The sequence below is a fragment of the Anomalospiza imberbis genome, chromosome 2 (genome assembly GCF_031753505.1).
Source record: "Anomalospiza imberbis isolate Cuckoo-Finch-1a 21T00152 chromosome 2, ASM3175350v1, whole genome shotgun sequence".
Lineage (NCBI taxonomy): Eukaryota > Metazoa > Chordata > Aves > Passeriformes > Viduidae > Anomalospiza > Anomalospiza imberbis.
The window spans coordinates 70264724-70278842 of record NC_089682.1 but is presented as its reverse complement, the minus strand read 5'-3'; the positions used below and the strand labels follow the sequence as shown (position 1 = coordinate 70278842).

At 37.2% G+C, this 14119-nt stretch overlaps 1 protein-coding gene across 32 annotated transcripts in view; it reads left to right on the top strand.

The window, feature by feature from the left end:
• The window catches only part of DLG2 (discs large MAGUK scaffold protein 2), a 984419-nt gene that overhangs the window by 696977 nt on the left and 273323 nt on the right, over positions 1 to 14119 (top strand). For all 32 annotated transcript variants that reach the window (XM_068181606.1, XM_068181605.1, XM_068181599.1 and 29 more), the window contains one exon: positions 13923 to 14059. In XM_068181606.1, the coding sequence (XP_068037707.1) occupies positions 13923 to 14059 (137 nt within the window). The remainder of the gene's footprint in view (positions 1 to 13922; positions 14060 to 14119) is intronic.

The window sequence follows — 14119 nt, the reverse complement described above, 5'->3', positions numbered from 1 at the left end:
AGCATCTAGAAAAAGGTTGAAGATCAATGATAGCCAGAAGAGACCATGCTTCTCTTCTGCAATGTTTCCTCATTTTCCTCAGATGACTCCATGTGCTGGGAAGGTTCAAAACTGAAAGTGATCTGAAAAAGCAAAGATGTAATTGAGCAGGGTCAACTGCAAGGGGCTTTCAGTAGAAATAACCACATATCTGCTAAATAGTGCTCACATAAAACTGTAGGAAAATAATGGGGAAGAGTAGCTAGAACTTTGTTAGCTATAACATCTTGTCTCTAACACATCCTACTGTGATGAAACAGTCAAATAATATATTTGGTTTTATAAATTGAGGTATGGTTTACAAAGACATAGGAGCATTCCTTTCATCCTTTACAGATAAAGCTTTGAGCTCTGTACTTCAAGAAGGGTGTATGCCAGTTGGAGAGACTCCAGGGGAAAGCTGTAAAAATGATCAGAAATTTAGAAAGTCTGTCCTACAATGAATAAATGAGTGATCTGAAGCCATTTATCTGAAATACCAAAGACTAAGTGGGAGGTGGGGGGCAGTTTATCAGCACCTGATAGCAATCTTGCCTTGCAGCGTACCTTTGAAGTGTGAGTTTGCTCTCTGTGCTCCCTAGGGAGGGTGTGAAACAAAATTTGATGGACTAATAATAAACAAGATCTGTACTATATGTAGAAGAAGTGAGGATTGTGATTACCAGGAAGGACATCAGGTCTGTAGCATGGGAAATACCTGGGTATGCCAGACAGCCATTTGTTAGACACAATGCAACTGTAGCTGCTTCTACCTCAGGTTGACAATAATAATGATCCATTGAGTTTCTTCTTGTCCCAAGATTCATAACAAAATTTTCTCATTTCACTATCCTTTGAAGACGAAGAGTAGTCATGGGGCTATTTTTGTCCTCCATCTGCAGAAATGAAGAGGGTGTCTTCCAGACAAAAAAAACATGTCCTTTGCCTGTCCTCAACAGTAATTATATATTTTTCATTTCCATCTTTTTTTGCTTTAGGAAGGATAAAACATTTTAGAAAACACTTCAGTACATGGGAAAATATTAATGAATATAAGAACAGATAATTTGGTATCTTAATCTGCATTTCTCTGTCATTTCAAATTTTCTGTTGCTGAAGCTGGGACCATGCTCCTTAGGAACAATTTCATCTGCTGGGTGGCTAGTTCTTCACCAAAGGGTGTTTTCACAGCATGTTTCAGTATTTGGAGGCTGGTATAAATGCCTTTGTTTTGGGCTGTGCAAAGTCTTTTAATGCTATGTCTTGACTTCATATAGAGAGTTTTGTCCAGCTCAAATCAAAGTTGAGTTTCTTTACGCCTAAAATCAGTCATGTATACTTCAGTCGAGTCTCGCTGGTATGAATCTTTTCATCCAAATAGTTGCCTAAATTTTCCAAATGGGGCCCAGAAATGGCCTGTGAATAAATCAAGATGTTAGTACATTCATTCTTTCCCCCAGGGTTTCGTTTTTCACTGGAAATGCTGCATATATAGTTCCCTGAGACTGACCTACACCCTGGCTCTAGCATTGCAGGAAAGTTCAGTGTTTGTTATTAGTTGAAATAGCTGTTAGGCCACATTAATATTCCTCCTAGCTAGAACTCCTCAAGGGACTAACAGCAGGGTCTTGTGCTATGCTATATCTCATTAAGAGGGAAACTCTTAGTCACAGAAAATCTGTAGTGTTTTCTCAGGCTTGAACAACCATATTTTTAAGTGCTATACTCTGCATTTCAATTCTGCTATGTACAAGTTCCTAGAAAATCTTTAATGGTCTAGGACCAGTCTGAAAAAAATCTGTAATTCTGTTTCAAATGTGAGTTCACATTCTCTTTCTAGTTAGGTATGCTAGAATGCAATTCCCTTTCCAAATATTTGACATAATTTCTGAGAAGTCATAGAATCATACAATGATTAAAGAATATTTTGGGTTGGAAGGGAGCTGTAAAGGTCATCTACTCCCAGCCTTCTTGCAATGATCGAGGACATCTTCAACTACACCAGGTTTGTCAGACCCCCATTGAACACACCCCCATCCTTGATGGGGCATCACCCAGGGGTGGGGCATCCACAGCTTCTCTGGGCAAGCTGTGCCTCACCACCCTTACAGTAAAGAGTTTCTTCTCAATATCTAATCCAAATCTACTCTCTTGCAGTTTAAAGCTGTTACTCCCTGGCCTGTTAGTAGAGGTCCTGTCCTCATCTTTTTTTGAAAGGCACAAGTGTCTGACTTTACTCATTTTACTCTGTGAGAGTAGAGGGTGCTTCTCACTGGAAAATAAACCATTTTCGCTTCACTTTGCTTCCTAGAGTGCTGCAAGACAGGATCATCAGCAAACTGAGCTAAGGGACCAAACTACACTTTCAGAGAGACAAAAAGAATCAAAGTGAAGTGCAATGACTCATGAATCCATTTTCAGAGTGTCCTAGCCTTAGTATTTCTGTTCAATAAGCACCATCTATTTTCCTTCTCTGTATAATTTATATATATACCTGTTCAACTTTTAATATCATAGTTCCATAATTTGCCTTACATAAAAAAGCAAAATTATATGTATATTTGTGCCTTGATATCTCTCTGTTTTTAAGGAAGTAACTGAATGGATGACAGATTGATTATTTACAGGTTGATTGCAAATAGATAAGAGGCTGCAAGATGAACTTTGATTTCATTTTGTATTTTCAAGATTCAACATAATTGACAGAGAGCTTTTCAATAAAGTATTTCTGCTCAGCTTTACAACAGGGATGAGAAGATAAATGTTTAATTTCCCTCATCAGATGGAGAACTAAAAGAAACTGATGAGTCTGGCCCGACATGCATGGTTTTTAAACAGATCCCAAACTGACAGGCTGCTCCTTCTGTCTCCATTTTATTGGTGACAAATTATTAAATATTTGTCTCAAAGAGCCATTCAACTTAGCAAACAACCAGCTATACTCATTAAAAGATATATTACCTAATGTTATACAAAGTAAATAGCATTTCTCCCTGAATTGGAATAATTTTCTCCTGTGTCATGTCTGTAGATTTCAAAAATGAATCTATATCAGAAAAAAAAGGCAGGAAAAAGCACAGATTTATGTAGTACAAAGACTTGAAAAAATTAACGTCTCATCAAAAAGTAAAACTACTTTAAGGCAGCTCTTGATGTGCTCATCTACAGGAGCAAATGATTTTCATTTGCATTATTAGGAGATGAAATACCTTGTTCTGCTGTCAGTAATTACAGTAATTTGTGCAGAAAATGACATAGGTACTATTTGCTAATGATTGGCAAACTGTGATCGACTGTCAGCATAAATTTGGTTCCTACACCTGAAACAGCTGGTGCATTTTGTGCATGGAAAGTGAACCATGTTTCAGGATTTGAACCCAAGTTAATATATAATGTGAAAACAATAGGGGTTTTCTCACTGCAGTCATTCCAGGTGTCTGTAAATGCCTGTCTCTTGGCACTGCAGAGGAGCCATGGCCTGTTACTTTTTTCCTTTACCCAAACATTATGTGTCTGAATTTATGTAGTAACAGGAATTAAATAAGGTCAAGTGACCTTTAAGAGCATGAGCAGTAGGTGAAAAGAGAAAAAAAAAAGCCTCCAAGATTTTGTTGAATTCTCTGTGGAAGAGAGGAGGCAGTTAGGGAAAGGGGATTTCTGTTGATTTTGCACCAGTGAGATCAACATGTGCCATGCTGATCCCATTTCCAGGTACTTGTCTTCAAAATGAAAACCTTAGAGAGCTGGTTGATTATTGGTTACATATTAATAGAAAAAGACATTTTTAACAGAAGATGCAGTTAAATGTGGCTATAAGGGCATATTTATGGTAATGAGGCTAATAGCCTTAAAATTTTGAAAAAAGGGACAATAGAGATAATTTGATTTCCCCCTTCTTTCAATCTGTATGCATTAACTATACTCTAGATTAGACATTGTCACCATGCATGCAAAGGTGGTTAAATGCAACATTCTGAAGCCTTGTGTTACTCTTGAAAAAGGTGGGTTAAAAGTTTCATATTTGATTCTCTAGTCAGAAAAAACGTTCATAATACCAGTGTATTTTTCAGAACAAAAAATTGCAGAAATATTGAATAAGCATTATTATTACTACACTGTTTTCTTCCACTATATATCTGCCTTAGCTCTCAAGAGCCTCATAAACCTTTGATTGTTAACTTCTCTTTCTATTTCTTAAGCTTAGGAGAGCAGTTTTATTTTTCCCTTTCCTCCCAGCAGGACTCGTGCTGTAAAGGCATATTTTTATTGACTGTTTTTTCAGGTGCATTGCTATCCTAAACAGCCAGTTGTCTCCTACTCACTTTAGGTACTTGCTCCTGTCCCTGCATCTTTCCTTCTTCCCACATCCTTCAACTTGAGTTGGCAGGGCAGCAGTGATGACCTTGCAGTGCTCTCCATAGGAGTCACAGATCTATAATGAGGGGCCAGGTACAAAAGTGTGGTGCCAGCAAAGGGGACGTGTGAACCCAACACCATGCCCATCTGCCAGCTCTTACTGCTGCCATCTCTGTGGATGATGGTCAATATGCACCTGGTCTGTGATTCAGGTTAATTTGGCTTGGTTTTCATGCCACTTTCAATTTGCCATTTGGCTAGAACATTTCCATGGCTAACGCAAGGCACACAGTGGGAAAGAAGGCAGGGAGCACATTAGAGTTGTCTCTTTCAGCATTAATGAGTTTGTAGGTCAGCATATGACAATTTTAAAAACGCACTGTGCAACATTCCACCTGGCTTTTTTGCTGCTAATTAGGACAACTGGCTGCTTAAAATCATGGAATGGTTTGGACTGGAAGGGACCCGAGAAATCATTGCATTCCCTCCTACTCGCCATGGCCAGCAACCTCTTCCACCAGACCAGGTTGCTGAGAGCCCAGCCTGGCTTTGAACACTTTCCTAGGATGTCTTCTTCATCTGTAGTCTTGTATAGCTCAATTGATTTTTGCCCAAGTGAATGAAAGAGCGGGGGTGAGGATGGGATTAAAAAACCCAAAACAAAACCAAAAACATCTTGTCAAGAAAAATGCTGGTAATGTAGGAAAAAAAGTATGAGGAAAAAATGGGTAGCTTTTAGCAGTCCCTTCATATCACATTCAGCCATACAGGCCACTTACACTGTGTTTAACATTGTTCCCTCCAAGGTATGAATGATCCTGTCACCAGGAAGCCAGCCAGATGATGTCTACCCTGATCAAAAATTCTGGTTTTTAGTGCCTCTGGATCTGAGGATTATTTGTCCTTGTGGGTGCACCAAAAGCATACCAAAAGCTTCCTGCATGCAAAGGAAGTGGCCATTCATTCAGTTCAGTTGTAGGCATATGGAGATGTGAGAAGAGAAAGGCATGTTAAAACTTCAGATATAAGTAGTTAATCCTGTTCCTAAGTGACAAATCTTGGGTTTTTCTGTTTCAAAACCCTAATCTGCACTTTTTAAAAACCTAATTTGACTGGTCTTAACATGAAATGGTTACACTTGGTGTATCATGTGTTTATTTCCAAAACAATCAAACTGCTTGCTATAATTCTTGGGGTGTCAGGATATGTCAAAAATTAAATAATTTTCTTTTTCTTGCAGTTACACTAGTAAAATTGTGACAGTGTGGTTTAATATGATTTTCAGTAAACTAGAATCCTCATTAATGCTTTGAAAGTCAGATTATTGTGAATAATTAGGAAAATTCCCTGATCTTTTCAAGTCAAATTATAAAGTATTCTTAAGAATTACTGTTATGCAATTAGACCACTGCTCATTGTCTATGCTTTCTGGGAATTGTATTCCTAATTAATTTGAACAAATTCAAAAATACAGAATAAACACAAGTTCTAATGAGGCTCTAAGTGTATTTTCCTAACTTATTTCCTTTCTTTTCTGCTATATCTGAGGATAATGTACCTTTAGGGATAAATATATGCAAGCAAAAAATAATAATGGGAAAAACATTAAACTGCAAAACAATAGAAAAGAAGGGATTGTTTTCATTTGCTTGTTAGAAAACTTCTTTACAAATGCCTACAAATAGCAGTGTAATTTAGCAAGATGTGTTTTCAAGGCTTTATGAAAGATTATAAAAAGATTAGGTTTACTATTATGGTGATGTAAACCAATGCTTTATCTACTATATCTACAGCATGATTATTTTTAAACATGCACTCACTGCCTTGCAGCTTTATTAACATTTGCATCATAATCTCCATTTCCCATCACTTCCTTTCTGGCTGGAAGTGTAAATGACTTTTTTTAAGCCAAGGAGTGTAATGCTGTCTCCTGAGAGCAGGTTTCTTTCTTTCTTTCTTTCATATTTTAACCTAATAAATTTGCCTGTAATGTTTGATTTTGATGCCCCAAAAATGAAAACATAGTTGGAAAATAGTAGTTGAAGTTGTTTATATTTGCTTCTGAGGCTACAGCTGAGCAACTCAGCAAGAAAATCCCTGGAATATCCAGATGATTTTTTTTTCCATATTCTGGAGTCTTTTGTGTTTCTGGCTTTTATGGGTCTCAGATGACATTGATGAACCCTATGTCCAAACAGAAGATGTAGTACTTCACATTCCCCTGCCCCCAGCAGAAAAGTAACCTCAGAGAATGCAGTTGTGGGCAGGGGTTTTCCAGGACATCTCAGCAGGAAGCTGTTTTGGAACAGATATAAGGAACTGTAGTTAGCAGCACAATAGCCAAATTTCTTAATTACATATGCTGAAAACCTGCTTGGATATCCTCAGTCAAAGGTATGGAAATCAGCCTGCCATCCCTCCATCACCAGATAGTAGCTACCACCACAGTCTCTCCTCTGACTTTTAGCTGGCTGCCATTTTTCCAAGCCTTCAGTCCTTCAGAGAACTTTGTGATAGTATGAATGTACATATGCAGCAGTGTCTTGAAGCCATTTTAATCTCGGCGAGATCAATATCTCTGTTTTCATCAAGAATCAAGGACACACCTCTGCACATTTTTGCACTAGGCTGTGCAGCAATATTGTGTTACTATAATGTTTTAAATGTCAATGATCCTTTTTCTTTTTATTAAATCAAGAATAGTTAAAATTAGAACTAACTATACTATTATAGTTTACTTTGAAAAATTGAATTTACAGAGCTAAAAATTCATGCAGATAAAGGCAAATAAGATGAAAAATTTTACTGTTTAATTTCTATTAAAACCTCAAGAAAAATCTGTCTCCATACAGAAAAGTATCAGTGCCCATTTGCAAGAAAATAATTCTCCTTGCCTGCTGTATTATCCCAGCTGCCATCCAGCCATAGCATCTCTTGTGAGCACAGGCCATATTCAGTGGGAGTGCTGTGTGTGCTGCTCAGTTTGATCCTCAGCAGAGGCTGTACTGAAATCTGGCATCCCTATTGCTTCAGTAGAATGGAGAGGTGATGCACTGGGAGCCAGAGTGTAGGGGTTAATGAAAATAATAACTATAAAAATGGCTGTGGGTGGGAACAAAGGAAATGCGTAAAACCAGTTGGATAAATACCTGAAGGCATAAATATATAATGCCACACAGTGTAAGGGGAACAATAATTTTCACATTGTGTAAGGTGGTTTTGGACAATATTCTTCTTACCTAGTGGCATCATTTTTACTCTATCTGACATCAGCTGGGAAATAACCTGAAACACGAGATATTTCTGAAAGAAAATGTCAAAACAATAAGGAAGATGCTTGAAGTTTTTAACCCAAGGCCATTAGAAAGAAACACCAGATAACAACATGCTGTGTTAGATGTGCAGGGATTTGGGCCTGCTTCGTGGTCTAGGCTATTATCCAATTGTTAGTTACAAAAATAACCCTCTGAAGTGATCTGGGAGCAGTGTCTGAAACAAGAATTAACAGTGGCAATGAAATTAGACAGATTTTAAATATGTTGTGAATATTAGTAGAAGTTTTATGAATTGTACTGTATTTTAGATTGACGTTTTCATCCACAAAACAAAATGTAGGCAAATTTTATTCACATAAGTCCTTCTGGCATAAGATGTCGCATGCATCAGGCATAAGAATTGCTGTAAGAAATCACTCAAATAAACTGATATTTGGCTCCATTGCTACAACATGAAGGAGATGAGATAAAGTGACTTCATATTCTTGAATTAAGAGCTGATTCATAGGATGACAAAGAAAGAGCTCTGTAGAGGAAGATTGGTCCCTCTTTGTAACATTGTGTAATTATTGTGACACAAACTTTAATTTTTATTTTGTGATGTGTTTTATTTTTGTATGGACCAAGTAAAAGAGGATTCTGCTGTCAATAATGAACAATAGTCATAAGTCACAGCTATAACAAGCGTATAAATTGTCCACAGTTGTGAGATGTTATTGTAAATATGTGCTGTATATGTCCTCCAGGAAAGCTGAAACTGGCAACAGGAGACTTGAGCAAAGGGCATGGGGAGACATTCCCTGGTACTCCTTTGTTTATAATTAACATTTTTATAGTTTGTTTACTCATATAAACTGGACATAACAGTGGTACCTGTCAAAACAAGTCAATCATTCTATCAGTCAAAGCATTTTATATTCCCCATGTTCCTTTCCTCCCTGCAAGTGGAATTTGATTATTTAGAAACCTGGATTGAGCCTCATTGTTCCAGGTTTGACAATTTTAGCAAGCTACATTTTTTTGTTGCTGTGTTGTAGAAGTGGCTGGCCCTTGGGAAAGGCAGGAGCTGCCCCAGATTGGTTTCCTCATTGCCATGTCCAGTTATTTGCAGGAGAATCGTTGATGTGTCATATGCCACAGAGCAGCCAGGCTTGCAGTGTCAGGGAAAGGCCTCAGTGGGGAAGCTTGTTGGGGATCCTTTCTGGTTTGTTCTTTTGCTGCATGAAACAGTTTCTTAAAATCTGAATGCACACAGTGCTCTGGAGCAAATCAGTTTGTTTCATTCCTTTAGAAAATAAATGTGGCAAAAAGCAATGAGAGAATGTATAGGGAGGGGTAGTGACATTTATTCATGAAATCTCTGAATAAGTTAACCATTTATGATCTTCCTTTCATGTATTTCATTCACTCTTTCATCCACATCCCCCAGGGTGTACGTGCTGAGGTGGTCTGGCTCACTTGTGTGTGACACAAAGGACATGGGACATCAAACCCTTACCACATCTCTTGGTATTTTCTTGATTGGCAACCATGAACTGACAGATTTTTTTATCAATTATTTATACCCTCTAGGAGTCTGCTGTTGTTAGGGGTGATCCTTTATATTGAATACCTTTCTTCAGTCTCAAAGCCACAAGGTGGCTGCTCATGTGCTGATTTTTTTCATTTAGTAAACACACATTTTTACTGATATTATCTGCTTCCCTTTTGGGCTTACAGGCAAGAGAATGTCAGATGTCACATGCTGTAGTCTTGCTGCCAACATCCCACTGTCAAGGTACAGGGTCTTCTGCTGGCAAGACACCTGTTCAATGGTCTTACAGAGCCCAGACATTCTGTCCAGGTTTGACAGAAATTACTCATTTTGATTTTTATTGCTTGGAATGCTCTGTACTGTCAGTACACATGATTTCTCAAAAATTTGGTCTTTCTTCTTGGTCTTGGATTCCTACTCCCATTCACATTTCATTTGTTAATATGATAATATTTCTATTGAAAGTCCTATGCCTGTTGTGGTTTCACTAAGTCTATGCTCCCAGGTCAGTTATGAGGTAAGGTCTACCGTGGCATAGCTAGGAATTAGGAATTAGCTGTTTTATGTCTCTAAAGCACCCTGTTTTTGTTAACTACGTGAAAATCAAACACTTCTTAGCTATATTTTAAGGTTATGACTTAAATGCTGCTTTCTTTGTCTTCCCCTTATTGGGAGCCGTGAAAATCTTGTTTTATTTGTGTTTTAAAATCCTCACTCTCTTTGCTGATTTAAAATAAGCTTGGTTCTCTGTATAGGATAGTAGCAAAATGTGACATCCATTTACCCACTATGTCTTTAACAGAGGTTTTATTATTTTTAATAATTATTATTTATTTTTATTAGTCTAACTTGCTGGACTAATTATATGGAGAGCCTCCAAGCTGACTTTTACTAGAAAAATAGTTAGAACATATTGTTTTACTAATATAGTGATATATTTAAAACATGTATCTGGTGTGGAAAATAATGCAAAATAGATGTAAATAGCCAAATATTTTAACACGTTCTTGCTAATAATCCCAGGAAAAGATATTACAAAATATCTTCGACTTATTGATAGTAGCATTTTTTCCTGCAGCTTCCAGTTTTAATGGAATAGCTTTTGTCCCTGTCCCTTTTCCTCTTTCTGATACCAGAAATGTCTGGTTTTTCATGGGATTATTGCACATTATTATTCACAGGATCAATGATCAGCATTTGTGGAACCCAAAGGTAGATGAATTTTACAAACACAAATCCAGTGGAAATGGAAGGAAATTAGGTTTGACTCAACTTTCCTAGCTTACACATAGAGTCAATCTCATAAGAGCCTATCCTCTGCAGTGATTTCGAACAAAGCTGAGTTTGACTTGGATGTGCACCAGTATTAAATCCAGTTTTCACTTTTTTCCCTCTTGAAGTAATCTCTTCTTCACTGAACCCCATAGAAACATGGGATGGTTTGGGTTGGAAGGGATCTTTAAGTTCCAAACCTGTTGCTCATTAGCATTAGATCAGGTTGCTCAAGGCCCTATTCAACCTGGCTTTGAACATTTCCAGGGGTGGGGCATCCACAGCTTTTCAGGGCATCCTGTTGCCAGTGCCTCACCACCATCATGATAAAACATTTCTTCCTCAACTCCATTCTGAATTTATCCTCCATCTAATTCCTGTTGTGAGGAATTTAAGCACTCTCTCCAAGATCAGTTGTTTCTGTGAAGCAGATTGCACATCAGTCAAAGAGGAAGTGATCAACTCCTGAACTGTGTTCTGATGGAAATGTTTTCATAACCAAAGGAATCAACAAGAAAAAGGTTCTGCCACCAAATATGCTGTTTTATTGATGGGGGGGAGGAAGATGTAATTCAATGGAACAATGAAAAATACCATTTAGAAAACATAGCCTTGTTCCATTGCTTGAATGATTCTCTGCTTTTAAAACAGATAAGAATTTGATATAACACTAACCTGATGTAGTGAATGACCACAGATGCACACCAGGGTTGAGCAAACCTTTCTGAAGTGTTCAAACAGAAACCTTCAGTCTAAATGAACTCAGATTGTGAACTTTCATAGCACTGATCTTCCCACTTGCCTCTTCCCACATCCAGACCCAGCCTTTCAAAAACCAAAAGTATGATTCACCTCATCTCTTTCAGATGTCTTGTTGAGATGAGATGAATCATACTTTAAAAGCTCTTAATGAATTTTCATTTATCGTACAGGTAATATTAATGATAAACATAGTTGTCGGATGTCATTTGGCCATATGAATCCTACCCAAAAGTTTTTGTGTAGTATACTTTGCATGTGCCCTAGCAATTAGCAGAAGTAATTTAAATAAAATTAAATGGGGCATTGTTCCATTCCCTGTCCTTTCCAAGAAGAAATCTTTTAAAGAAGGCAAGTATGATTAAGCAATGAAATTAAATCATTATTGATTGACATGGAAAATTTTTGTCTTCCTCAGTTTTCTTTCCTACCCACTCTCCTTTTGCTCCCCACACTATTACCCCATCTTGTTCTGCTCTTCTAAACCTTTCTGCAATCACTGCTGGTTATTTGGATGGCCAAAGTCAGACCTTGCTTACAAATGCAGTGTAGCCCCCACATTGTACCACATCTAAATTTTATATAGACTGTACTAAAAAAAGTTACTCCTTCCATTATTTTAAGTTTCACATTTGTAATGGGAGCAGCCTGTGTTGGTGCTCTTTTTTTATGGTTTCATATGTCCATTGTGCTACAACCATGCAAACAGCAAGCCAAGCCCCCCACTCAGCACTACAGAAAATGCAGGGGATTTTCTTGGCTACTACTTGTTAGTGTTGCAGCAGGACCAGGCTGAATTAGAACCCACTTTGTGCAGCTGTGTGTACAGAAATGGCCTTGCCCTTTACACGTGTACAGTGTCAATAAAGGGAAGGGGAAGGGGTGGAAGCGCACCGCAACCTAATCCTCCCACGATCATGCCCTAGGTAAGCAGTGGGGCTGAGGAAAGCCCTCTGGCTGAGATCTAGCCCACTCATTTGCTCCCACCAGCATTCTGGAATATTCTCAGATCTTTACTGGTAGAAGCCTAAACAGATGGGGTTTAGATAAAATTGATTATAATTATGTCACCAAGAAATATTAGTCAGTCATTATTCCTTGTCCATAACTAGCATTTTAAAGAAAATTTTCATTTTAATTCTTAATGTTTTGTTAGAATATCTTCTCTCTTCTTTGTTAGCAGTCCCAGGAAAAAGTTCTTCCCTGCTGAAAAAATGATAATCTTTTTATCCATGTAGTGACAGTAGCACATAAATAGTAAGAGTGATTGTGAGCTTTAGCTGGAAATTCAATAAAGCTTTCAATAAAGCTTTCTTTTAATTACCCCATACTTCTGAATTAACTTCATGTGTATTGTTAATAGTTGATTAATTAAGTAGTGTTTCAATTGGAGATATAAATTCAAAGGTTTCTTTTTGTAATTTACTGGTGTGGCACGTTCTATTAAGTAGTCCATTATGGTATCTGACCTCACATCTTTTTGAAGCTAAAATAATGATCAAATGAAAATAATGTGGTAGAAAAAAATTAAAATATTTAATTCACTCAAAACCTCCCCTTATCTTGGTACTCATACAGCTGCTAAAAATGTTGTGTGCATTAAATATACACTGCTCAGGTTACAGCAATTATCAACATGCTTCTTTTAGGAATGAGTGAACAGCATAGATTTCATAGCTAAAACCAGTGATTATTCTCTAAATAGATATAACTGTTTTTCTGTACATCTAAAAGAGAAATCCCTAGTTGGAGCAATAATCTAAGCAGGTTGCTGTCAGAAACAGCTTCTCTGTTCAGATAGAAGTTCCCATTAGCTACATAATCTCTGAAAAAATAGCTCTATGAAGTTAATTTCTGTGGAAATCAAGCAGAGTAATTTCTGTCTTTGATTGAGAGATAAAAATGTTCCTAAAAATTAAAGCAATGATTTGCTTATGTGTGCAAAGTGTCAGAGGATAAGAAATATAGGAAAAGGGGAAAAGTGTCTTTTTTTCTTCCACCAGCATCTATTTATTTTGCCTTCCTTTTCTTTAATCATATCAGCATGTATTATGGACGTCGTTCCAAAGTTTGGGTCTTTGACTGTTTATCTAGGAATTTCACAAATCAGTGAATACAAATTATATATTTACAAAGGACTATTGCTTTCTTACTTTGTGTTCATAGACACAGATTTGTGTCCTAAGAAAAAACCCCACACTTTAAATCAAACTTCTACACCTTTTCTCTTTTATTTTTACTGATCCTTCCCTGTGGTACGAAATGAACATGCAAAACCTGTGGTAGACCTCTTCTAGTATTTTTCAAATTATATGGACAATCAGACCATCTTTCATTTTGTTCTGATAGATGGTGATATATTTTATATCAATATTTAACAAAATAAACTCCAAGTTTCAGTGTTTAAATGCTGAACATGGAAAGCTGAGCCATAACTTCTTGATGTAGGCTGCACTGGACCCCAGTGAAGAGGGTGTCTAGAATCATCACTGCTTCAATTATTTTTGTCTCTACCTTTCTGTAATTGTAAATGGCAAAGAATTTTCTTGCTTTAGTTCTGCCCCTGACCTTTCAGGGAAAGTGAAAGAGCATGTTATTTGTATTTCTGTAAAAAATACTCAAAGTTTATATTGTATATACTACTCTTCTCCTTCTATTTAATGTAAAATGTTGTATTGCTAATGTTTTGTTTACAATATCTTTTCCAGGTCTAGGATTCAGTATTGCAGGAGGGGTGGGAAACCAACACATCCCTGGGGACAACAGCATTTATGTCACTAAGATTATTGATGGGGGAGCTGCACAAAAAGATGGGAGATTGCAGGTTGGAGATAGACTTCTTATGGTAAGTATGACAAATTTAAATGCCATTTATTTAGCTGAAAATTGTTTCATATAAGGACTT